At 40.7% G+C, this 26,675-nt stretch overlaps 1 protein-coding gene across 1 annotated transcript in view; it reads left to right on the top strand.

The window, feature by feature from the left end:
- Positions 1-26,675, top strand: part of LOC136864018 (discoidin domain-containing receptor 2) — a 1,053,752-nt gene that overhangs the window by 837,828 nt on the left and 189,249 nt on the right. The window contains exon 9 of the mRNA XM_067140517.2: positions 6,649-6,856. Within this exon, the coding sequence (XP_066996618.1) occupies positions 6,649-6,856 (208 nt within the window). The remainder of the gene's footprint in view (positions 1-6,648; positions 6,857-26,675) is intronic.

Genomic DNA, 26,675 nt, shown 5'->3' with positions numbered 1-26,675 from the left:
ATCCACCATATTTCGAGTATAGAACATTCGTTCTTCCCCATCCCTTGCCTGTAGCAGCCTTGAGAAACGCTGCGTGTAAATCATACATCCTCAATAAAGTGTAATGGATTTTGCAGTAAGAGGAAATAAGGAAAATATTCCGTAAGTTAAACGAAGATTTTCTGTCGACAACGAAGGATGGCATGTCTGGTGGGGAATGCTGGCTGAACGGGATAGCCCTGTCGTGTGTATCACGGTGTAAATGGCAACATCAGTGAAGCAGACTGGAGAATGAAATATAGAGAACCATTCTAAAATACATTGAGCTGAAGACTGAGACTTTCTCTTCACAAGCGGGAATATACACGGAGAAGTTTTTAAAATTTGCGTTATATGTGAAAGATGCCTTTCAGAGGTGGCACCGGTAAGTCTCGCGGGAGGATGAAGTACACTTCAAAGTTTCCAAAGAATGAAAGTATTATAAATTCCTTGTCCTGAAACTTCTTTTTACATATAGCCACAAACACAAAGTTCTGCCAATAGATGAAGCTATTTTAAGTATTGTGGTCTCTGTAATGGGTCGTGGATTGTTCACCTTCGAGTTAGTTTATTTAATACTCTTCTGGAGATCGGCAATGTTTTATTGTGACTTAGAAAGGTAAATTTATTAAATCTCAGAATAAAACATTAAGGCTGGAACATTGTGAACTTTCTTATTACGATACGAAAGAAGTGAGCGAATACAAAGTTATAATGCAAAATTGCTTCTGAGTATCGGAAGAGAAACTTTTGTCTACAATGCATTTTCCTCCTGACATTAGGAAACTTCTTAAGAAGTTCTAATCCCCATCATACTCTAACAAAGGGGAAGGTCAAATCCAAAAGGCTCTTCCGTAAGTAAATTGTTGAGCAATACTCGTGGTCTACAATTGTGAAGTATTAAATTACATGCTGGAGAAGTACACAACTATCAATGTACCATTATGGACATGAAACGTCATTACGATAGAAGATAGATTATTCAGTTGATGGAATTCAAAGGGCACATCATATTCCTTCCCACCCGTTCCTCCATCATAGCATCGTACCAATTATCCTCACGTGTCTAGGAAACTCCGTAGAAGGCTATGCCAAGAGCTTATCTCTTTATATGCCGATAATCTATCCTAACCTTATATAGTTTTCAGGAAGATAGTCATGTTTTTTGAATCGACTCATTCGTCAATGAGGACATTTTAATTCATTTTATACTGTATGTAAGGAGGTATCCTTCACCACCATGCCTGATGGTACACATTTTAAAGTGCCTATAGACAGGCATATACCCATGCCTAGTAGCCAACTTTGTTGGTACACCCAATGACGTTATTAAAATGTCTGTACAAGGAGCAAAACAAAGCATAGCAATCAAGTAGGCAAACAGGATAATTTACATATATTTTAAATTGCAGTTTTACGTGGAATCCTCAAACACATGGGTTTTCATTTGAGTTCTCACATCCATTGGCAGGGTTTTGAACTGTGATAGCATTGATGAGAAGCCAGTAACTATGCTGCTCGTCTCTTATGTCCACCTCCTTGCCAGTCTGATGTTCAAAAAAGGGAACTATTGGTTTGAAACGAAATTTTATCATTGTGACGATGATATGTAATAACTAACGCTAGGATTATTATGACCTAAAATAACTGACAAAAATGTAAAATAAGAAATGCATTTATGACCTAAAAAATGCAGAAAATGACCTAAAATTTTAAAATGACCTCTGATTTTCTATGATTTCTGTATTTATTTCTTGTGTGGTAACACTATGAATTCAAGCTATTAATATTGGCTAAACAGACATTTTGTAATACATTTTCGTGTTATGAATTTTGAAAATAATACTTACATGTTTACAGAACAGATATTTCTCAGTTATAAAGGTCCCAATTGTTCATTACAAAATGTGTGAGTTGGAATGAACAACGAATACATGTTGTAGATTTTGAAATGAAAATGATTGTCTATTATCAGCCAACAAAGCTTTATACATAGAAAAGCTACTTTCTACCTCCACCGAAACAACAGGAGCATACTTAAAGGAAACAAGAGTCACTTGAATTTAATTCACTGTCGTCAACGTCACAAAGAGAAAATTTTTCACCTGACAACATTTTAGCAATTGAATACATTATCTCATACTGTTTATTTTTCCCAAAACCTTCTTAATATTCTCAGGTTCGCACCTTGCAACACGTGCAATCCAAATCATTCACCACTTTCAATACAAGTTGTAACTGCTGCACTAGCGGCACTTCCGACTGTTCCAGAGCGGTTATGGCAAATCCAAAATTTGCTTTTATATGAGCAAGTTTCCTTGCAATTTCACTATCCGCCATAAGTTATTGCGCTGCTTGCTGTCGAATGAATCCACGATTTGTTTCACCACTTGTTAGTTATCGCCATAATACGTGCAGGCTTCAATCCAGGTTCCCATCTCGTCAAAACTTTAGAAGGAGGAAGTGGAATATCTGGAGCTTCTGACTTGAAAGTTGAAACGAGAGGGTGCCATCAAGAATACCGTTTTCACACTTCCTATCAATTGGTTAACTTCTGGAAAATGACCGCGAACCTCCTTCGTGACTCGGTGTAACGCGTGGCCCGAAAAAGTTAAATGAACCATTTTAGAGTAGAGAGCACGAAGCGAATTAGCGGCGTTGACTATGTAGTTGGCTGCATCCATTACCAAGAGCAACACATTGTCATACCAAATGCCATCAGGCCACAACAATGTCAACGATTTATCAAGAACTTTGCTGATGGTTGAGTAGTTCACTTTTTGTAAACGCTCACGATAGAGTAGAAAGTGTTCCCCAGAAACATCCTCGTCCAGTGTTCCTACCACCACGTTAGCTATGTACCGTCCTGAAGAGTCTGTCGTCTCGTCCATCGACACCCATATTTTTTTATTTCCAACTATTTTCCTGATTCCTTCCAAAGTTTTTTCATAATATCGTCTAACACAGATTTTCCTTAGAGTAGAAAAATCCGGTATGGATTTGCCCGTGTGCTTGTCTAAGAAATTCTGCAGTTTAGGGTGGTTTGACTTACTCAGTGGGACATCAGCTCAAAGAAACACTCTACAACAGTTCTTCAAAGAATAGTGAAAAGGATGAATGGGTTTCTCCAAGAAGCTTCTGTTGTAGTAATGTTCCTTGATCCTGAAGTCGTTGGAGACCACGTTTGTGTTTCTTACGCAATACACGTTGTTCCACTGTAAACCTTTTTTACAGCGACCACTGTCACGTCATAATGTTTGCAGTAAAGTATTGTCCCGTCAGTGGTGAAGACCCTTTCTTCACATTGCGAAACAAGTTGTTTTAGTTTAACAGACACACTTTGCTTCACATTAGGAAAATCGTAACTTACGCGTCTTATAGAACAACAGTTCCGACTCGAAGAAATACCTACGCGAGAGGCAAATGTACTTCTTTGTATGGCAGAGTCCATTACACGCATACTTTCGGGAAAGGGGGAAGAGGGTATCCGTTTCCTTATATGTAATGCTCGTATGAAATCAAACAAAATATTCAACACAGAAATTTAGTAAAATACAGAATTAAAAGAGCTGAACATAAAAAATTATCCTTCATTCTTTAAAATAGTAGAAAACTGACCACACTAGCCTAAAATTTCCCCAAAAATGCCCTATCCCTCAAAAATGGCCAAAAATGCAAAAAAAAAAGGACCTAAAAATAGACTTCATTGAACTCATTCTGTTATGAAAGGCATCCGGGTGATTCACCAGCCCTTTTTTCGGAGGTAGGTAACCCAACTAACGCGTATATCACAGTCATCCGAAAAACATTAGTACCTGCTTCTGTATGGCCTTAGTTCTTAGTATAACCATAGCGTTTATATCATGCTCGCGAATATGCGTTATCCGAGCTGCGTGGTGGTAGGTTCGCATCACAGGCTGGTAGATACTTTTTTTCGATTAATACAGTTTACAGTGACTGTAATACGGCCGCATATAATCCTGTTCCGAAGAGTGAATTTTTATTTGGTACTGAAAAGGACCGTTTTTATCCGATGTTCTCTAACCACATTTGACAACAACGTGATGGTAGGGAGTATGGTACCCTGCATATTCAGAGTAACAAATGTGCTAAATGTTGACCACTTTAGAGTGTTCTTTTAACTTTTTACCTTTAAGGAGCACGACCGTACTTTCTCCTTAAATTAGCAACACTTCAACGTACCCTTCATAGGAATACATCGTGAGAAAATGAATAAGTGCTGCGATGTGGCCTGCTAGGTGTGGACTATTATTTGTGTGCGTTGGATTCGGTAGGTTATGGATTAGAATCCCCTTGCTGGCCATTTGAAAACTGTTTTCCTCCTCTCCCATTTTCACCACCAGGCGAATGCCGGGGCGGTACCGGTACAAAGGCCGATTTCCTTCCCAATACTTACCCCACCCATCCTTAGGGGAAAGACGCCAAAGCAGAGCGCGCCCCTTAAAACAAACAGCAAAAAATTATTAATAATTATTATTCTTTCTTTCTTACTTTCTTTCTTTCTTTCTTTCTTTCTTTTTTCTTTCTTTCTTATTCTGTTTAACCTCCACGGTTGGCTTTTCCCTCGGACTCAGCCAGGGATCCCACCTCTACCGCCTCAAGGGCAGTGATCTGGAGCGTAAGATTTTGGGTCGGGGATACAACTGGGGTGGATGACCAGTTCCTCACCCAGGCCGCCTCACCTGCTATGCTGAACAGGGGCCTTGTGGGGGATGGGAAGATTGGAAGGGATAGACAAGGAAGAGGGAAGGAAGCGGCCGTGGCCTTAAGTTAGGCACCATCCCGGCATTTGCCTGGAGGAGAAGTGGGAAACCACTGAAAACCACTGAAAACCACTTCAAGGATGGATGAGGAGGGAATCGAACTTCCCTCTACTCAGTTGACCTCCCGAGGCTTAGTGACCCCGTTCCAGCCCTCGTTCAACTTTTAAAAATTATTGGCAGAGCCGGGAATCGAACGCGGTCCTCCGGGGGTGGCAGATAATCACACTAACCCCCACACCACACAGGCGGACGATTCTTATTATAGCCCGCTAAAATGAAGCACGGCCGATGGCCTAGATGTTAGACCCCTTTAAACAACAAGCAAAATGAAGCACCTCTGCGGTTAAAAAAAATTGCATTTTGCTGGTTTCGATCCACTACGCCGCCGATACTCAAACGTTTTTTTGTTCTATCCAGTAACCGATTAAGCCATGAAGTCAGCATACATGACGCTTTCTAGAGGTTTAGTACTTACGTACGGTCGTTCCGCTTCTAAAGTTAGCACACATGTCAAAGTCTTCAACGGAGGTTTTCAGTGTTCATTTAACTTCCTTACGTTACAGAGCACGTGGATTAACCTATTAATTCGATCGTATTGGGGGTACCTGTGTTATTTCAAGGCGCAATAAATCACATGTTTGCAGAATGGTACTTATTTTTTGGTGCGGAATTGTGCATATTAGTTTTTCCTTTGCTAGGTCCATGTATCAGTTTACAGTGATGACACACAGGCAGCCCTTCTCTGTGGTGTAGTGGTTAGTGTGATTAGCTGCCACCCCTGGAGGCCCGGGTTCGATTCCCGGCTCTGCCACGAAATTTGAAAAGTGGTATGAGGGCTGGAACGGGGTCCACTCAGCCTCGGGAGGTCAAATGAGTAGAGGTGGGTCCGATTCCATCCTCAGCCATCCTGGAAGTGGTTTTCAGTGGTTTCCCACTTCTCCTCCAGGCAAATGCCGGAATGGTGCCTAACTTAAGGCCACGGCCGCTTCCTTCCCTCTCCCTTCTCTGTCCCTTCCAATCTTCCCATCCCCCACAAAGCCCCTGTTCAGCATAGCAGGTGAGGCCGCCTGGGCGACGTACTGTCATCCTCGCCAGTTGTATCCCCCGACCAAATGTCCCACTAAATTATAAGGATCTCTAGGTTATACGCGATATATGGGTTGTTTGTCTCCGAAAAAATAAGGGGATATTGATTTTTGTGCTAGTTGCTTTACGTCGCACCGATTACTGTTGAGCGCTAGCTTTTTCCTGGTGTAGAAATGGGAAACCAAGGGGAAACCAAGGGGAAACCGTCTTCAGGGCCGCTGGCAGTGGGATTCGAACCCACTATCTCCCTGAAACAAACTAGTTAAAATAGCATAGCATTTCCCTTATTCGGGATCCTTCCATATCAGCGTCGCTCCTTATCGTAGTTTAATCATAGTGCAGACATTTTAAACTCCTTTAACAGAAATTCCATGGTGAGAATAATTTTTTTAATAATACCGGTACGTATAAGTACCGTTTTCATTACAAGGCACTCCGTAAAATTGGATCAACCTGTTTTATATAATTTGCTAAGAACGGACCCTTCATACAATTTGCTAAGAACGGGTCCTTCTTTGATATGAAAGTTAATAACAAAATGTAACGAGTTGTTGCTGAAACATTGAAAGTGAATAGTTTTAAGCAAGACGACGTGTGTCTGTTTGTAGTGAAATATCATGGTATTTATGACTCCAGTGTGGTGAGAGTGGTCCTGTAATTGATATGCGTTACATGTATCGCACATCTGTCCTACCTGTTACCAGGCAGGCTATTACTGTTGTACTAATACGTCATGGGTGATGGTTTTGTTTCGTGCCAGGTGTTTTCTGAGGCCAACATCATGTTCAGCATCGGAGGCCGCTACTTCATAGGCGAACCCATCACTTACACGTACATTGAGGATAGGATCTTCGAGAGCTCCAGGAACATTACTATCAAACTCCATCATCGCATCGGGCGCTTCGTGAAGTTGCAGCTACACTTCGCAGCCAAGTGGATCATGATCAGTGAGGTCACATTCGAGTCAGGTAAGCATTTTATCGCATTGCTAAAGTATTTCTCACCACTTCTTTTGGCACGTATGCCAAGGAAACGCTGAAAGAATTATATTAAAGAAATTTATGTGTGGGTAGGAACTGGTTAGTTACCAAGAGCTTGCTCTTAATTTTTGATATTTGGACCATCAGCTGCTGGTATTTGAGTGCGAGATTCATTATTTTAATATTTGTAAGCAGTTGATCTGCCTGTTGTTTGTAAATTGTTATTTTGGCCTAGATATTTGTGTGCTGTGTATACAGAGTGTATCAGAACTCTACTGACAAAATAGTCAGGAATGCTCTGTGTTTTATGTTAAGAAAGATGGTGCAACGGATTGGCGAAGAAAATGTTTCATTTCTATAACGTGAGGTTAAGGGGCTGCCTGGCCGAGGCGGTAAAGGCGTGCTCGGTTCGCCCCGAAGGACGTCGGTTCAGATCCCCGACAGAAAGTCGTAAAATTTAAGAAACGAGATTTCCACTCTCGGAGGTGCATATGGCCCTGAGGTCCACTCAGCCTACACCAAAAATGAGTACCAGGTTAATTCCTTGGGGCAAAGGCGGCCGGGCGTAGAGCTAACCACTCTACCCCATCACGTGCCGCGGTTAACAATGGTGGAAGCCTTTACATTCCACTCCTCCAAGGACCTTCATGGCCTGTACGGAGGTGACTTTGCTTTACTTTTATAACTTGAGGCTACGTTGTTACTTCCGGACGCGCGATTCACATTGACGAACTCGCCGTATATGCTATGGTAGAGCACAAGCCGCTGCCTTGCTTACACGGAAGAGAAGGGGTGGGAGGGTTAGTGGGGTGTATGATGGAGACAGAGATAATGTTCCGCACTTATGCACCAGTTTCCTCATTCCACTCGCACAGGATTGTCCTTGTCCCTTACAGGAATATCCGCAGTTCGTTTATGAAACAGCCGTAACTGCATACACATTAAAAATCACACTCTAATTAAGACACACTTGTCAGTCAAGGAATGCACCAGATTATTTCTCCTCTCGTCTGTTGGTCGCAGTAACGTTCTTTATTATTTAACATACTCGAAGATACAACGCTGCCGCCCCAGGATTGGGTATTCCTTCACTCACAGCATTGTAAATGGAATGAAATACTGAACAAAGGAAACAATACGCTAAGTGGTTTGATTACAGCAGATGTTCAGTATGCTCCCTCCTGCTTCGATGCACAGTTCACAAGGGTGAATTAGTGGCGTTTGGACTCTGTTCAGGATGTGTGGTATGTCGCGCATTACCTCTGTCCCCCATTTCCCACTTTCCCTTCCCTTCCCTTCCCTTCCCTTCCCTTCCCTTCCCTTCCCTTCCCTTTCCCTTCCCTTCCCTTCCCTTCCGTCCTCTGACGCACAGCAATAGGCAGCGACTGGCTCTCTGGCATAGCAAATACGGCGAGTTCGTCAATTTGAATCTCACACCCGAAAGGAACAACTTAACCTCACTTTCACGAAAAGAAATATTTTCTCCGCCAATCCGATTGCACCATCGTTCTTAAGATAAGATGAAGAGCATCTATCATTGTTTATGTCGGAATAATTCTGATATACCCTTTATATCGTATCTAGAGAAAATCTCGTGGAATTTATTTTGAAACTATTTTATCCAGCTTACACACCTGATGTTCCACGGCTTTTTCATAATTTATATTCGTGTGCACTTAATGTTATTTTTGTTTGTATGATGACTTGTGTAGCCGTACTGTCTCTAATGATGAGTTTATGCGGGGCATGAAATTTAAAGGAAGCTTTTCAGGCCGTGTGTGAAGTACCATCCCAGTGATAGTACGCAGATGAAGGAAGGAAACCTGAAAATACACCACTCATTGTCTTGTTCTTCATAACCGCCCTCGTAAGAATCGAATTAGATCCCACACTTCCAACTATAATATCAGAATATCGTCGCTTAAGAAACGATTCCATGTATATGGCAACGCTCTTCCTATCCATAACTTTCTCTAAAGCTGGTCATGTCTCCCAGTCATGTACGGATATGCAGTCCATCAGAACAATTTTCGTTGTGCCGATGCTACCTGAAATATAATATACTGGATGAATGTGCAAATGCATCACGCAAACATACATTTCTACAGTACGGTAAGGTTCGTCTTCATCTTCGCGTAAGCATCGAAATATGAACACAACTGAAGGACTACAGTGGGCTGGGAGGCGTAACCAGACTTATGGTAAATAGTGGACAGGAAAATCATTGTCAGATACGCGGTATTGTTTCTTAAGTGACGATATATTAGTACCTCGTAGCAAAGTCGAGAATCAAGTCCGATCAGGAAACTTCTCTGATAACCTCTAGGTGACGTTGTATTCATCCGCTTTTCTGTCTGTCCATATGTCAATAATTAAAATACATGATTACTGCGAGCATGTAATGAAACTAATAAGAAATAGTCAAATAATCAAACTTCGAAAGTGGCTTGTCCTTAGAATACCATGGGGTGACTATGCTACTAACCAAGAATAAGGAAAAGTAGCTACTTAATATCTTTAAATAGCGGCAACCGGAATAGCTTAGGCATGTGGAGACCATCGTCAATCAATTACCACCGATCTACATGCAGGGCTGTTGGCCAGGTGGCAGCTAATCCTTTCTTACATTATTTCAAAGAAGTTGGAATTTACAGAACGATTCCCGGCCAGGTCAGGGATTTTTACCTGTATCTGAGGGCTGGTTCGAGGTCTACTCAGCCTACGTGATTACAATTGAGGAGCCATCTGACAGTGAGATGGCGGCTCCGTCCAAGAAAACCAAGAATAACGGCCGAGAGGATTCGTCGTGCTGACCACACAACACCTTGCAATCTGCAGGCCTTTGGGCTGAGGAGCGGTCATTTCGTAGGCCAAGGCCCTTCGGGGCTGTTGCGCCATGGGTTTTTTGTTTTTTCTAAAACTAATAAAACATGAGACTTAGAAGGAAATAACGGAGGGATTATCATCGGCTGCTAAGAGCATCGAACTCTCCCGTCGTGGGGAATTCGCATTGTTCACATTCTCTTGGTAACAGTTATTCATTATGGGACGTTTTCAGCACGTTCAACAGGTCCTCTGCACACTTCGTCGCACTGATATTCCGTCAATGAACTCCGAAAGCACACGCCTCCCTCATAGTCCAGAGTCAGTTTTCACTCTGTAAAAAAGGATTTACATCCTGATATGAGGGTTGAAATTCAGCCCCATGTGGACACCTGTGAATTCATCCAGACGTTATTTCCCCACAGGGTCCCACGTTTATAACAGGGTACCTAATATACAGAACACAGCTCCTTCGTCTTTTATCGTAGTCTCAACAGATTACAAGTTACTTTTCCTATATACATATACTAGTAAAATGTGAGTTAACATACAAAACTGACAAGAACTGGGTTTTAGGATTTGTGGACCATGTTTTCTTTAGTTCCTAAGCTAAAATCATCAACAACAGATTCTAGAAGTGAGTGATTAATGTTATCACTAGGGGATGGACGTTCGAACACCGGACGTATAAGGTGCCGTATAGGTTGAGTTGTCTGCATCAACTGTCGTTGACACAAGGACTTGTACGGAGCACTGCAAGGTTTGAATAAAAACTTGGTCGGTACAGTTACGTGACTTAAAAAAAGGAAGCATAACACACATTTATGTTGTTAAAAGAGGTGATAGATTTTCAATAAATATGTATAGTGTAATTTGCATGTCCCTAATTTTCTTGCAATGTGCAACTGTGCATTGATCTTGGAATGAGCAAAGCTGGTATCACGCGTCGTCTCTTTCATTTTACACACGAATCTGAAATTTCTTCCTTTTATGGCATTTAGTGGTGAGTGTGTCCGACGACATGTTTGGATTGCCAGTATTCTAGCTGCTATTACTGGTACACACCATGGGGGTAAGCTACTGTACCGCTGTGTGAGGGTGTTGTCTGTTGGTGTACGTGTGATTGTACGGGTTAGGAAAGAGGAGAAAGCGGTCGTGGCCATGTAAATGGTACTATCACAGCGTTTTCGTGGAGTTTAAAGTGAGAAACTACGGAAAACCGCTTTGAGTATGGCCAACGGAGGATCGAACCCATCTGTCTCCCGACTACAGTGGTAGCAACCATAACTGGCCGTGTCGAAACGCACTGAGCTGATCTAATCGGTGAATCTTACAGTATCAGGAAAGTATGCCTATACCAGAAAAGTTAGTAACTGAGGTAATCCTACAGCTAACGTTCGTTAAACCTATAGCCACCTATTGGCAGTGATTTTCTGCCCAAGCTTCTTTCCCCAGTCATCAGACTCCTTCTAACTACTAAGTCCTTTTTTGTATCCACTGAAGTTTCAAATACTTTAAATTGAGCTGGGAAATGATTTAGAAGACTCGTACATTTATGTATCATCCTGGGACCAGAAGTCACATATTATTATTATTATTATTATTATTATTATTATTATTATTATTATTATTATTATTATTATTATTATTATTATTACAATACAATTTGATTTACGGTGCACCGACACAGATAGGTCTCATAGCGACGATGGGATAGGGAAGGGCTAGGTGTGGCAAAGAAGCGACCGTAGCCATAACTGAGGTACATACTCAACATTTGACTGGTGTGAAAATAAGGATCCACTGCACGGAAAACCATCTTCAGGCTTGCCGACAATGGGCTTATCCCATTTCCCCTCTACATTATTTCAGAGTTTATCAGGGAAAGCTGGTTTCGTGGTATAGGTGCTCGATTTCCAGCTAGGTCGGGAATTTTTACTTGGATTTCAGTGCTGGTTTGAAGCCCACTCAGCGTACGTGATTACAATTAATTGCGGAGCTCTCTGATGTAGCTGTGAGATATAGGCCCCGGTCTAGAAAAGCCAAGAATAAGGGGCGAAGGCATTCGTCTTGCCGACCACAAGACACCTCGTATTCTGAAGGCCTTTGGGCTGAGCAGCGGTTGCTTTTTAGGCCAAGGCCCTTCTTGATGTTGCGCCATGGGACTTGATTTGGTTTGATTTTGGTTTTATGGTGGAAAAAAGCACTTCTCTGACAAGGCGGTAACGATGTGCTTGGACTGATGCCATCGATGTTAGACCCCTTAAAACAACAGTCATCATAACCAAAGTTGTGCATAGTTTGCTCGGAAAATCGTGGATTACAACCCCCGGGAGAAAAAAGTATTCCAAATGAGACTGCAACTTCTGGAGGGTGTGTGAGGTTCATTCATTACATTACACAAATAGGAACCGGAGTAAGTACTGGAGGCAAAGTCTTGTAGCATACCTTGTTTTCCTCCAGGAGCTTCCATGAACTGCTTTACTTTATTTTTAGTTTTATCTTTTAACGAGTGTAATGTTTATTCCCCTCGCACCTCTGGTTCCTTCATCAGTAATAACATGTTATCTACGACTGTAGCATACGCCTTTGTAGATTACTCGCGATTTAAAATATGTATTTCCTAAATAATTGTGTGATATATATACTCACTTGTAAGTTTTTTTTTAATCTCTCTTCAAATTTTCCTGTGATTATTATTATTATTATTATTATTATTATTATTATTATTATTATTATTATTATTATTATTATTATTATTATTATTATTATTATTATTAAAAAGTAGTAATCCCCACCAATCTGTAAAGACTTCCTTTAAAATAAATGGCAGTAATTTTGATTATTGAGCATTTAAACCTATAAACTTCTTAAAAAATAGAAGTAGAAATGTGGCTTCGTTGTGTTCAGATAGTAAATTAGGTGATTATTTCAGATTTGAGTGGGATCACTTAAGAATGTATCGGTTACTTCGTCTGTTTCCAGAGAACATTTCTTGACGGTCTCTGGATTAAAGATGCAATGCATTTATATGAGATAGGCTTTATGACGGCACATTCAACTTGTGGATCGTATGTCAAGCAGAGGTCTTAGTAACTATGACTTGTGGTGATTAGACTGCCACATCATCACATCAGGTGTTAGACCATCCGTGGATATGGGTGCGCGCCAGAATGTGAAGACCTGTTGTTCATAACGGAATCAAATCCCAGCACTTTATTATCCCTTCTAAGACATTCCAAGGTCAGTGGATGAAGTACCATAAACTTGTTTCCCCGTTTAAGTTCCATTATCTTATCATCCTAGTCATATTTATTCCGTGTAACAGTGAAAGGAAATCCGTGTACGATCCTTCCTTTAAAATTTTAGATATACATCCATATCTTCCTCCTATTAATAGGAAATCTGTGTTTGCCGGTGTTCAGGCTAATCGCTTCCTGCATTTGACAGAAAAATATGGAAGGAGGCGGGATTTTATACTCACACCATTCACATCCTCCTTGTCAGTGCGTGCTTGAACATTGTGAGGTGGTTTGAAAGACGATAAAAATGTGGTAAGCCTCACTTTCTGATAAGTTCTTCTGAATGATGAAATTTTGTTTTCTCTAAAGATGACGATGAAAATCGTTGTTTTGAGGGGCCTAACATATAGTTCTTCGGCCCTCTTCCATAACACTTGATTGTTATGAAAAATGGTTACACATTTTTACCGTTTTTACCGATTGGGGAAACATGAAGATTTAAGCTTCTGGCTATCGAGTCAGTCACGTACTTACAAATCACAGTGACAACACCAGATTTCTATTTTAATCATTACTTAGACATGTGTATCAACATATCGGAGAGTGGAGAATTTATTGAGGCCGCATGTAAAATACAGTATTTTGAATTTGCAATAAATAAATAAACAAATAAATATATTGAGGTGGAGACGAACTTCCATTCAAGTTTATATCATCGACTAATTATACTGCGATCTGCTGCAAATGGTGGGACCTTCCTGCCTATGTTGTGAGTTTGTTCTAATGAATGCATACTAATAGCGGATAGACCAACTGTTGGCGATGTAATAAACATCGGAGTTGCGGATACGGGACTAGACATTAATATACTAGTTGCGTACGCGATGGAAAGTTGGGCACTTTGAGACCTTGGCTTTCCCTCACATAAAACGGGAGTGGGAATGAAGCCTTCAAAGATCTTCAGTGAGAAAGGAAATCAATTTAGAGTGGTAGAGGGGTACATATTTCGTTTACATCGAAGTTAAAACGATGAAATTCCAGGATGTTCTTGTTGAAAAATTTCTTGCAAGGCACGTCTGAAGACTGATGGAACAGGTACCAGAACACTTAAAACCAGGAACCCGAGGACGTTAACCGTATGCTAAGATGGAACTGTTTGAATATAAGGTGGCTGAAAAGTAATGCGAGCAACCAACCATAATTCTGCATTCTACGATCTACTGAGTTGATTATTTGAAACAACAGAGATGTCTGATTTCTTATGAGACTTCATCCTTGATTACCGATGGAACTATCGGAGGTTCACGCAATTGTACCTGAGTACCTGAACAATGCAGCAACTACATTAAATGAAAACTAGTTACGTACTTGTTAGCAATATCGAGAGTAACATTGTAGGTTAGACTACGGAAAAACATGTTGTTTTTAAATCAGTGTGAGGCATAATTTATGGACGGTAAATTTTCAAACTCTCTCTCGCTGTTTAACTAACGTTGTGTAGCTTATGCTTAACGTTATCGTGTTTAATTTATTGAAAATAAAGTCTCTTGAAACGTACAAGAAAGGCACTTCGGCATCTTAGGATTCATTTACTTGACGGCTTTTCCTCCAAGTGTTGTTTATGTTGACATTAAGTTGCATTTAGTTCTGTTGTTCTCATCACTTGGCCAGTTACATCTCTGAAAGTTTGTCGCTTCCACCTTGGCCAGCCCTGGTTTCGCAAAATAAAATCTTTGGGTCTTTTAAAAAGATATACCTTGTGGACATTATTTATGCATCCTTTCATTCTACCTGACGAGGTAGACGGTTGATTCATAAATGATATTATGGCCTTTCAATCAGACGACGAAGTTGCACGGGAATTTTCAGATTGTATGTGAGAAAATTATATCGAGCCTGATTGTAAACGCGGATGTCCCATAATGAGTGCGGGTACGCAACTAGGACATATTTTCTGGTTGGTCCGCACCTAATATACGCCGGTTCTAACACATTCACGTTGAAAATGAAATGTAGTGTGGCTTTTAGTGCCGGGATATCCCAGGACGGGTTCGGCTCGCCAGGTGCAGGTCTTTCTATTTGACTCCCGTAGGTGACCTGTGCGTCGTGATGAGGATGAAATGATGATGAAGACAACACATACACCCAGCCCCCGTGCCAATGGAATTAACCAATTAAGGTTAAAATCCCCGACCCGACCGGGAATCGAAACCGGGACTATCTGAACCGAAGGCCAGTACGCTGACCGTTCCGCCTACGAGTCGGACACATTGACGTTACGTGCACAGTATGGTCTAACGAAACGATGACTGTACATTTGAGATAATTTTAAAGAAATGAAATTCATAAATACGTTTATCTACCTACTGTGCATCTTTGTTGTAATGCCGAAATTAGACACTGGATGTTGACATATCGTTTAATATCTGGAAAGAGGCAGAATTTCATACACGATAAGTAACCGTGATAATTTTTCTAAGGCGATCTATAGTGGTACGTTTACTATGGCACTCTGAGAGAATAGAATCTTGAATCTCCGAACGGCATAGTTCCTCATTATGTTATTATATCACAAATGGAAAAGTGTTTTCTAGGATCAAATAGCATTATTGAATTTCATTGGTATGGCACTGGGTTCTATACAAGATGTTACAGTAATTATTTGGTTTACACTTCATACACAATGTAGGCTAAGAGTGAAAAGACGGACGGACTGGAGGACGGATGGGGGAAAATAGGGGCGAGGAATTTCTAATATAATTTCATTTTTATTAAGGCCCGAATTCATATGCACTAAAAACTCCAAAAATATGCATGCAAATATGCACTAAAATGTTGAAAATTGCACTAACAATGAAACAAAGTATGCTTACCAAATGTATTACTTAATTTTAACTCAGTGTTAAATTGACAAACATGTTTCATTCCTTGCAAAATGATGCATAGCAGTAGGTTATCAACACTTTTTCAATGTTGTCGGACAGCATCAATTTATACGCTGAAAATGATCGTTCTACGCCCGACGGACATAACTGGGCAATACTTGTACACTGGAATTGACTGCTCGGAACATTCTTTTAGCACTTATTTAGTTGCTTTTCGATTAAAACTTCTTCAGTCCTGGGTTTGATTCCAACTCCGCACCGAGTTTCCTTTTAACTTTTTCTCCATTTTCACCAGGGACACTATTTAAAGAACTAATGTTGTTTTCAATTAACTGAAGGGATTCGTGTAGGGGTGCACCACGAGTTTCTAGGCCCTTAATCGTCTTCGAAAGTGACGAATAATGCACATGGATGAAACTGATATCTTTATATACAGTTTCAGATTCAAATGCGCACTTTGCTTCACGAACACCCGCAGTATGACTATCATCAATATTTTAGCCATATCTTTCACTTGATTAAAGTTTTCCTGGTGAAACGATACTGCGGATAACCAAGTTAACTATCTTGTGAGAACAGGTTCCGGCAGAAGAGAAACCTGAGGCAGATGAGTTTTGTGCAACTATACATAAGCCGGTGCTTTTGGGAATAGTTTTTTCCCACTTGAAATTACTTTGTTGACAGGCGGAAAGATGGTACGTATCTCGTCTCCAATACGATGCGCCAAATATGTGACATGGATGAGATTTGGAAAAAAATACTCGAAGAGATTGACCAGCTTTCAACATATACGAAGCTGTATCTGTGACTAAAAGGCGTTCTTTATAACAATCACTCTTCGATTCAATAGGCCATAGAAGTCGCAGAGAATCATTAAAACATTTTGCAACTCTAGCGTGGTTGTATTTTTCTTGCACTTTGCTCGAAAGTAAATACGGTTTGCGGGTTCTTCCGGACACCCACTATGGAGTTCGCAATCTATCGACCACACAAATCGGTTGTTTCATCGACCAATATCGAGATACAGTTCCGTTCTATGTTAGATCGTATCGAATCGACGACAGAGGCGTGCAGTGAAAGTAAATAGTTCATCCTAAGGGTAGATTCATCTGGTATCCTTTGACTAGCACAATAGTTTTCAAGAAGCGAGCGTAGATGTGGATTATTTAATTAATGCAGCGAAATATTGCTGCATACAGAAGCTTTACAAATATCAGCGGAAACTGTACTAACTGTACACCGTGTTTTCACGTCGGTTAAAAGTACCTGTTGCATATTCTTACTCTGTTCTTTTAATCTGAGATGTGAATTTGTTTTCGAATGCTGTTCAATTTGAATTTTTTAAATCGCATTTTACACTCTTGTCGCACACTTGACAGTACACTACATCACCGTCACTTGTGTAGTAATTATTGCCTGATATCTACTGTTAGAACTAGAGCTCTTATCTTTAGTCATTTTTACAGTTTAATCTGCTAAAACACTGCAATAGACGAACCGCAAGTTAACAGATGTACGCACTTGTTTAACCAGGCAGTGGAAGGCTACTGTAAGGACAAAGGATAGTCATAAAGAAGGAAACAGCTGTTGTGAAATGGGTCATTATCCATATACCTCCTTGTATTACGACACTGGAACCCCTTTCCTTGATCGGGGGTAGGCTTCTCGTGTTCCCAAGTGATGTACAACATACAGAGTTCATTAGATTTTTCATTCCATTCAAATATCTTAGATAATTGATCACACATAACAGAAAAGTATATCTGTTTTTACACTAACGTTCAAAATATGCATCTGCATATGCGCATATGCATTTTTAAAATATCCGGACCCTACAATAACACTGCCTGACAAAATATTGAAGCAACCAGAAGGGAAGGAGGAAATGAAATGAAACCTCACATGTTGATAGGGTATGTGATGTTATTTCAGTGATTACAAAATCGAGTCAAATTTACAAAGAACTTGGCAGTACGAGCTCATTTATCAGTATGGCGTTCCAACACCTCTGGAATGGATGCGTGCACTGATTTGGTTGAAAAGGGCGTTATACAGCCGCTGTATCCTCTCCTGAGGCAAGCTAGCCCACAATTGTTGTAACTGGTCCTTGATATCCTGGATACTGGCACTGGGAGGGAGTTGACGTCCGATTTGGTCCCACACATGTTCTATCGGGGGTCCTGATGGCCAAGGGAGTACTTCAACATCACGCAGACAGTTCATAGAGAGACGTGCCGTGTGTGGACGAGCATTGCCGTGTTGAAAAGTGGCACCATGATACTGCCTCCTGAGAGGTAACTTATGAGGACACAGGACGTCCGTGATGTACCGTTGTGCCGTCAGAGTTCCCTCAATCACTACCAGCCGTGACCTGAAGTCATATCTGATGGCTCCCCACACCATGACGTCAAGAGTAACTCCGCTGTGCCTCTCCAAAGCATGGGAAGAATGGGAACTTTCACCAGGTCGCCGCCATACTCGCAGACGATGGTCATCCAGGGTAGTGCAGAAGAGCGATTCATCGCTGAACCCAGTGTGAACCATTCATCAGCAGTCTATGTTTCCAGGTCACGCCACCACTCCAAACGCAGCCGATAGTGTTTTGGTTTTAACGGCAGCCTACGCATGGGACGGTAATTCCCTAGTCAGGTTGCTGCTAATTTCCGACCAATCGTGCAGGATGACACAGATTGTTGCAGACAGTCTAGTACTGGTTCCCGGATGACAGGCGCAGATATGAAGGGATTACGATGTGCTTGCTGCACAGTACGGTGATCCTCCCTTGTGCTGGTCAGACGAGGTCGACCGGAACCTTGACGACGAGTATGCCTGTTCTCACGTTCCCATGCAGTCTAATATCTGACCACTATCACATACCAATGCCCCAAAAATCTGAGTATTGCACGATTCGACCAGCTGGTCAAATGGAGATCCACCATGATGCCCCTTCCAAACTTTATCAGGTTCTGATAACGCTGTCTCAGTCCGGCTCCATGGCTAAATTGTTAGCGTTCTGGCCTTGGGTCATAGGGGTCCCGGGTTCGATTACTGGCAGGGTCGGGAATTTTAACCGTCATAAATTCATTCCGCTGGCATGAGGGCTCAACCTCATCATGACGCGCAGGTCACCTACTGGCGTCCTATCAAAAGACCTGCACCTGGCGAGCCGAACATGTCTCCAACGCTCCCGGCACTAAAATCCATCACACACATTGTTCACGTCCCTTACATACCCTACCAGGCCAGGTAACAAATCTAAACACGAACATGACTAACGCAGCTTTCTCACTGTCTCACCAGATGGCCAACGACCAAGCTGTCAAAGGTAAATTGATGCCTTTGACATAAATTTTTCACTAACTCTTTCATGGATTCGTCAGGTGTAAATCTTTACCCATCCTCGATTCAAGTCACCAAACACTGAAAAATTACACGGGACTACATTTACGCTGGAGGGGTGTTAAGTATTTCCCATCCGTAATTTATGATGATGATGATGATGATACTTGGTGTTTTAAGGGGTCTAACATCGAAGGTCATCGGCCCCTTCCGTAATTTATAGAAAGTGTTTTCGACCATTTCGGCTTTATAACGACAGGCATTGTCATACTTGGAAAGTACGAACTATATTTCAGGTCTGTAAGACTTGATGACGTTCTACATTCGTGTTGGTGTGTAATCGTTCTATCTGACAGTTTCCACTCGTTAACAGATTTCCATACCTTGAATGTACTCTGGGTGTTGGGTGACTGAACATTCCTCCTTTCCGATATTTGCCGTTATTCTCGTGCCTTCCACTTTGGTGTCATCTGTTTTTGCTTGACAGAGGTACTTAACATCCTGTAATATAAGTAGCAAAACCCAGTGCCATTAAATTTGTCATAGAAAATTTCATTTGGCACATATTATATTGCATAACACCTTTTCTGCTTAACGACATAGAGTCGCAAGCTTACATCGCTGTAGTTCAATACAGAGAAGAGAAACGTGACTTGTGACAAGACATTCGTGTCTTTGATTGTGCTGTATTCTGATATGAAGAATCCGTTATTAATATTCGACTAGTTGTAAGGACCGTACGACTTACAAGTGCGAATGGAGTACACCAACTAAAGAATAAATAAATAAATAAATAAATAAATAAATAAATAAATAAATAAATAAATAAATAAATAAAATCATTTACGTACAGTGAAATGAAATGGCGTATGGCTTTTACTGCCGGGAGTGTCCGAGGGCTTGTTCGGCTCGCCAGGTGCAGGTCTTTTTATTTCACTCTCGTAGGCGACCTGCGTGTCGTGATGAGGATGAAATGATGATGAAGGTGACACATACAAGCAGCTCCAGTGCCAGCGAATTTGACCAATGATGGCTAAAATTCCCGACCCTGCCTGGAATCGAACCCGGGACCTCTGTGACCAAAGGCCAGCACGCTAAACATTTAGCAACCGGACAACGTACAGTAACGGAGCATGAATTATTATTATGTTGAACAAATAGGCGTGTGAGAACGGCAAACATAGCATTCAAGATCTGGTGATATATAATACGTAAACTAAATAATACAAAAGCAATACCGTTAATTAAACCATGGGGTCACCCGTACGTTTTGTTGTACAATGTGCATTACCATTAAGCAAGGAAACTGAAGAACATTTCTCCTTTAAAAACGCGAACGTGTGTGCGCTGTTTGCAATGCATGCAGTATTAATGTGTTCAGAAGTCCGTGGAACTGGTGACCAGCCCTGCGGTCTTGTATGTTTGTTTGACCGCTGCAGGGGGTTCCCAGCATCCCGGCATGCCTTGCGCTCAGTCGCCGAACCAGGATAAAACTTTTTATTATCATTTTGTTTAGTACACAAATATGCTGAACAATGCAATGCTATATTAACGACTTTTGAATTTAACTTCTGCAATATTATACTCGTGACCATTTCAATATAAACACAGCTCCCTTTCTGCGGTTTCATTTGCTCATGTAATTTTTCTAAAGTCATTTTTGCTCCCTCGGAAAAATATCCCGTTGAAAGTGAACGGATTACCTTTCCTATTAACGACGCCGCTCGGCTGTCATCGAAAGGGCGTTCATTACCTCTTCGCGCCCCATTACTACTACTGTCACTGTCGAATAATAATAATAATAATAATAATAATAATTGTTTAACTCGCAATCTGCCTTCAGACTTTGCTGTACCGTGTGAACGTTGGGTGGACTAAGGATATCATAACTGGGCCTTGCAGACATAAATGTGGCGAGAATGATTGGTATTAATGAAATGTCGTATGGCTTTTAGTGCCGGGATATCCCAGGACGGGTTCGGCTCGCCAGGTGCAGGTCTTTTGTATTTGACACCCGTAGGTGACCTGCGCGTCGTGATGAAAATGAAATGATGATGAAGACAACACATACACACAGCCCCCGTGCCATTGGAATTATCCAATTAAGGTTAAAATCCCCGACCCGGCCGGGAATCGAACCCGGGACCCTCTGAACCGAAGGCCAGTACGCTGACCGTTCAGCCAACGAGTCGGACATTGGTATTAATAACAGCTGGGAACAAAGGCAGGACGACACTCGCAGTGAAGATATTTATGTTAAATTACGAATGAACTCGACAGACGAAGCTTTGGTGGTAGGGTCATGTGCGACGAATAGAGGTGGATAAGTCATTTAAGAGAATAATGGATTCAATCATGCAGAGTAAGAGAAGTGGAGGGAGACATGGTGACGATGGTTAGACTCTGCTCTCAATTATTTCAAGCTAAGACATATAGAATTAGACGTGATCACAGTGCAACTTGAAAATGCTGGGCTGTAGAGGAGCTTAGTTCATTTACGGAGGCTTGCAGAATGAATGCTAAAAGGCATAAGCCTATAATGAAGATAAGTATATATAATGTCTTTCAACAAATTTAGATTTCAACGGAGTGACTGATGCCGAGAAAGGGGCCGCGCGGTTTGGGGCACGTACATATAAGCTTGCATTCGGGAGATAGTGGGTTCGAATCCCACTGCCGGCAGTCCTGAAGATGCTCTTCCATGTTTTCCCATTTTAGCACCAGGAAAATGCTGAGGCTGTACCTTTATTAAGGCCACGGCCGATTTCTTCTCACTCCTAAACCTTCCTTCTCCCATCGTAGCCATAAGACTCATCTGTGTCGGCGCGACAAGCATATTGTATAATAATAACAATAGCAATAACAACAAATATGGATGACTATAATTAGGGAATTCTGACAATTGAGTTCCTAGCAGGTTGCCCATTATGTAACGAGTGCGTTATTTCAAATATTTAGGCTTGTATCCGACTTCATCCCAGATAGATGTTTGATGAGAGAAATCGTGACAAAGATGTAGCAATGGTTCCTTTTTATTAAAGTTATAGTATATTTCTTTTTTAAAAGGGCATGATCTTTATAGAAGCTGAAATAATTATAGGTAATAAATAAGCTAGACATGAGACCAAGAATTATTAGAATTGCTTCACTGAAGGGACTTGGTGGCACTGTGATCAACAGGTCATAGGACAGGGATGGCGAAACTATGACACCCGTGTCAATAGGTGACACAATATCACGATTTCTGTGACACGTCAAACAACATACCAACGTTTTTAATATGTAATAAATAGAACGAAAATCTAGCAACATGGCATAGTTTAAAATTACTCTTTAATAAAGACGTATGTCCAATCAATTTTGTGGCCACATTAAAAAAATACTAGGTCAATGCCAAATAGCTTATTCGTAAAAGTTACCTGTTTATAAAATATAATTTTCGGTGATGTTTGCAAAATAAAGTAGTGAAACATGCAGTCGAATAGATTTATACTTTTTGCAATCTAACAGCTAACTGAACTCAAATGAGGGGTTTCATGATGATTTTAAAGGGAAATAACCTATGGCACACTAGGCAGTTATACATAACACACAAGACCTTGATTGCCACGTTAGTCGGTAAAGGTTTGCCATCCCTGCCATAGGAATAGTTCGAATGACCGTAGGTGCGAACACGTGGCAGCAATGTCGGGTAAGTATTCATATTGAAAAAGTGCTGACCAGGACCGATACTTTGCCGATGGTTTAAGCTGGAGGCTGTGCACGAATCAGCTTCTATGGCACGACTCTGCATTAGTGACAGGTGATGTTTTGATTGCACAGGAGACTAATTGAATCTCACATAGAGGAGATGCAGTAAATTTAGGAGATGAAAATTGGGCTCGATATTTAATGATTTCGATGAACGAGGCTTGGAAATAAAGTGACTACAATACATTACTAGTTGGGAAGATAATATTTCATTCGTGACGGCTTTCAGGTTGAAAGCTGAAAGGTATAATTTGCATAATTTGTATAATTTTGTATATGTAAGTCTCTCAGTGAAGTTTTAAGCCCGCAGGATGTTTGGATCCTCAAGCAGCTTCTCCAAAGTTTACCGGTATGCGATAAAAGGAAACCGCAGAAACCAAATGTGGCTCCATAACTTAGCATATAAGTCATGATGAGGAGAGAAGAAGTTAATCATTACTTTTCTTTATATTATGAGTATATTTTAAGGTAAGGCTGTCACACATTTTACGTGAAAACCGCAGACAGATATTATTATTATTATTATTATTATTATTATTATTATTATTATTATTATTATTATTATTATTATTATTATTTTGTCGTCTATTACGAAATGATTGCTAATGTCTTCCTTTTCTTCTTGTCATTAACATTAACCATTCGATTTAATGGATGTAAAATGAGATAACTTGAGATAATAGAACCGGACCAAATCTTTTCCCAAACGGGCTCTGAATTGAAGAGGTGCTTTACAATTAACGTTCTGAAAATTTAATACAGCATGTGGTGGTGAATTGCATGACCACTATCGATTCTTGTAGATGGGTACGTTTAGTTTGATTTGAACAATATTCTGGATTCAGACAGCATTGTAATTAAATTAATGGTAGGCTATGATACTTTCTTTAATAATACCAATATTCTGACTTGAAATAGCATTTTGCGGTACTTTCTTAACTATTAAATGGATACTGAATGCTAAATAATGTATTCGTGATATCATAACTAGTGTCCCACTTGAACGATCTCATAGTATTATTCATTGGTTCAGAAAAAAATCGTATTGATGAATAATTTTCTTCTTGCAGACTTACGCAACGGCCTCTAGATAATTGTTATGTTAACTTCAACTAAAGACATGGAAAGGGAATTGCGAATTCGTGACTTTATTTGACTTGGAAATATATTAATTACCACTATTCAGATATCAAATATGTTTATCCTGCATTGAAAACACTGTTTTATCACTAAATCTTCTTGTCTGACTACCGTCACTTCAGTGTTTCAGATGTCTAAAAAGTTACTAATCTGGTATTAATTTTCTCCCGTTATTTTCGCCTGTCATCCTTGCAATGCCTTCATGCTGCATAGGCCTAAATAGAAAAAATAATCCTCTTTCCTGAGTGAACATGCCACTCACAGGTTCCTCTTCCTTATCCAACTAATACCGCCGTAACAAAGAAGTGGCACATGCAAAGTGGCAAGTTGTCGAGAATGTTGCGGCTGAGTTGGAATCGAAAGAAACCTCGGCAAAGTGAAGTGTAAGAGTGGGAGGGGGAAAGGAGGAGTGGAGAAGTCTTGACATAGTTTGAACTCGGCAGCCAAACCATCGACTTCAGAATTTTAAAATCTCTTTCTTGCGCAGAAGGGCGTGAATGTTAACTATCTTGCAAGAAGGTGACAGGTAGAAACAAAGATAAAGAAGATAGGCAAACGAGCTTGTATTGAAATGAAAACCAGTTTATATTCCAGACGACTGCCTGAAGTGTCAGGAGAACACTTTGTAAATCCCTGATCAAAATGCCAAGTGAACATAACGTGGAAATTTCCACCTCGCCGCCACACTGAAACTTGAAAAGTTTTTGACAAAATTATTTTGTGGGTGAAGTGATAATATGGTAAAAGCGCTTTGGTATTATATATCAGATTGAACAACACATAGTTACTTTTCCTGTCTTGTTGCCCGATTGGGGCTGATGAACTTAAAATTAGACCCCTTAAAACAACAACAATCATCATCATCATCATCATCACCATAATCATCGCATCAAATTTTCTTCACTCCTATTAACGATGATCACTGTTGTTTTGCAAAGCTGAGCACAATTCTCCAGTGGTTTCCTGCTAGTTATATACCAATAAGGAATATTGATCCTTAATGTTGTTACTTTACTTTTGTTTTTGTTGTCCCGCAGGACTTCTCTAACGTGCCGGTAAGTCTACCGATGCAAGGCTTGCGTACCTAAACACCTGCAAATGCCCCGGTCAGAGCTGGGATCAAACCAACGAACTTGCACTCAGAAAGCCAGCGTTCAACTGCCTGAGCTTCTCAGCCCGGATTTTCTTCTTAGTTGCTTTTCAGAGCTTGTATTCACCTCATTTCAAACTTCAAAATAGGTTTTAAATTCGTAGCAAAACTTGGGATATAGCCAATAAAACGTTTTCTTCACCCTAACCCAGATGTCCCGGAGATCGACAGAGCCACCTAGGCTCATTTTGATTTCGGACGAGGGTTTCAGGCCGGATGCCCTAATTCACGCTACGTGCTTTTTCGGGTGATAATTCCTACCCAGGATTGAGTGGGATTCGAGCCTAGGCCGTCCGTGCGGGAATCCAGCAGATAAACACCTACACTAATCAAGCCCACAAACGTATCAATGAACGGGACTGGAAATACTGCGTTGCTTATTTCGACAATAATAATAATAATAATAGTAATAATAATAATAATAATAATAATAATAATAATAATAATAATAATAATATATTTACTATCTGCTTTACCTCTTACCTACACAGATAGGTGTTATGGCGACGATGGGAGAGAAAAGGCACAGGAATGGGAAGGAAGGGGCCATGGCCTTCATTAAGGTACAGCCCCAGAATTTGTCTGGCGTGAAAATGGGAAACCACGAAAGGCTATCTTCAGGGCTGCTGACAGTGGGGTTCGAACCCACCATCTCCCCGTTGGGAGCCCATAGCTGCGCGTCCCTAACTCCTGTCTACACGCCAATTTGCCTGATAATAATAATAATAATAATAATAATAATAATAATAATAATAATAATAATAATAATGTATGTTTAGTCCTCAGCCCGAAGGCTGGTTAGATCCTCAACAGTTCCGCCATCAGCTGTCATAGATGGCCTAGGCATCACTGAAGAGGCGTACTAGGGAAATGAGGAGTGAGGTAGTTTCCGGTTGCTTTCCTCACCGAGCCAGAAGTTGCTATACATATCAGTCTGCCAAGCCCACTGAAATGCATGCACCAACTGACCCTATGAGCAATATTTCCACACCATTCATAGCAGGGACTGGCTGCATAAGGAATGGCATTACTAGCATCACTCATACCTCAGTCACTTTAATTTTGTCAAAGCCAAGGATAAAGCTGAGACAGATCAATGAAAGTAGCAAAATTGCTCTAGCCCATACCAGAAGACAAAGTGCACTATAAACACTAGGTCCCACCAGCAAAGGCACTATAATAATAATAATAGTAATAATAATAATAATAATAATAATAATAGTAATAGGATCATGATGGCCGAATAATTTTGTCACTGGCTGCTCTCAGAGTAGGCCGTGGTTCGTGGGATTTTTGAAAAATAAGTGTTACGTCACTGTGGTTCAGTTTTTACATAAAACTTCGTCTCTCAGTATCTATAACAACCGAAAGTGTGCCAAAATTATTATTATTATTATTATTATTACTGGTTGCATACAGGGTAATAACTGTGTGTGGATTCAACATTGAAAATCCACAGCCTGTTTCCATTTATTTGA

Source organism: Anabrus simplex, chromosome 2 (genome assembly GCF_040414725.1).
Source record: "Anabrus simplex isolate iqAnaSimp1 chromosome 2, ASM4041472v1, whole genome shotgun sequence".
NCBI classification, from domain to species: domain Eukaryota; kingdom Metazoa; phylum Arthropoda; class Insecta; order Orthoptera; family Tettigoniidae; genus Anabrus; species Anabrus simplex.
Note: the sequence above shows the minus strand (reverse complement) of the source record. Positions and strands in the feature narration are given on the sequence as shown.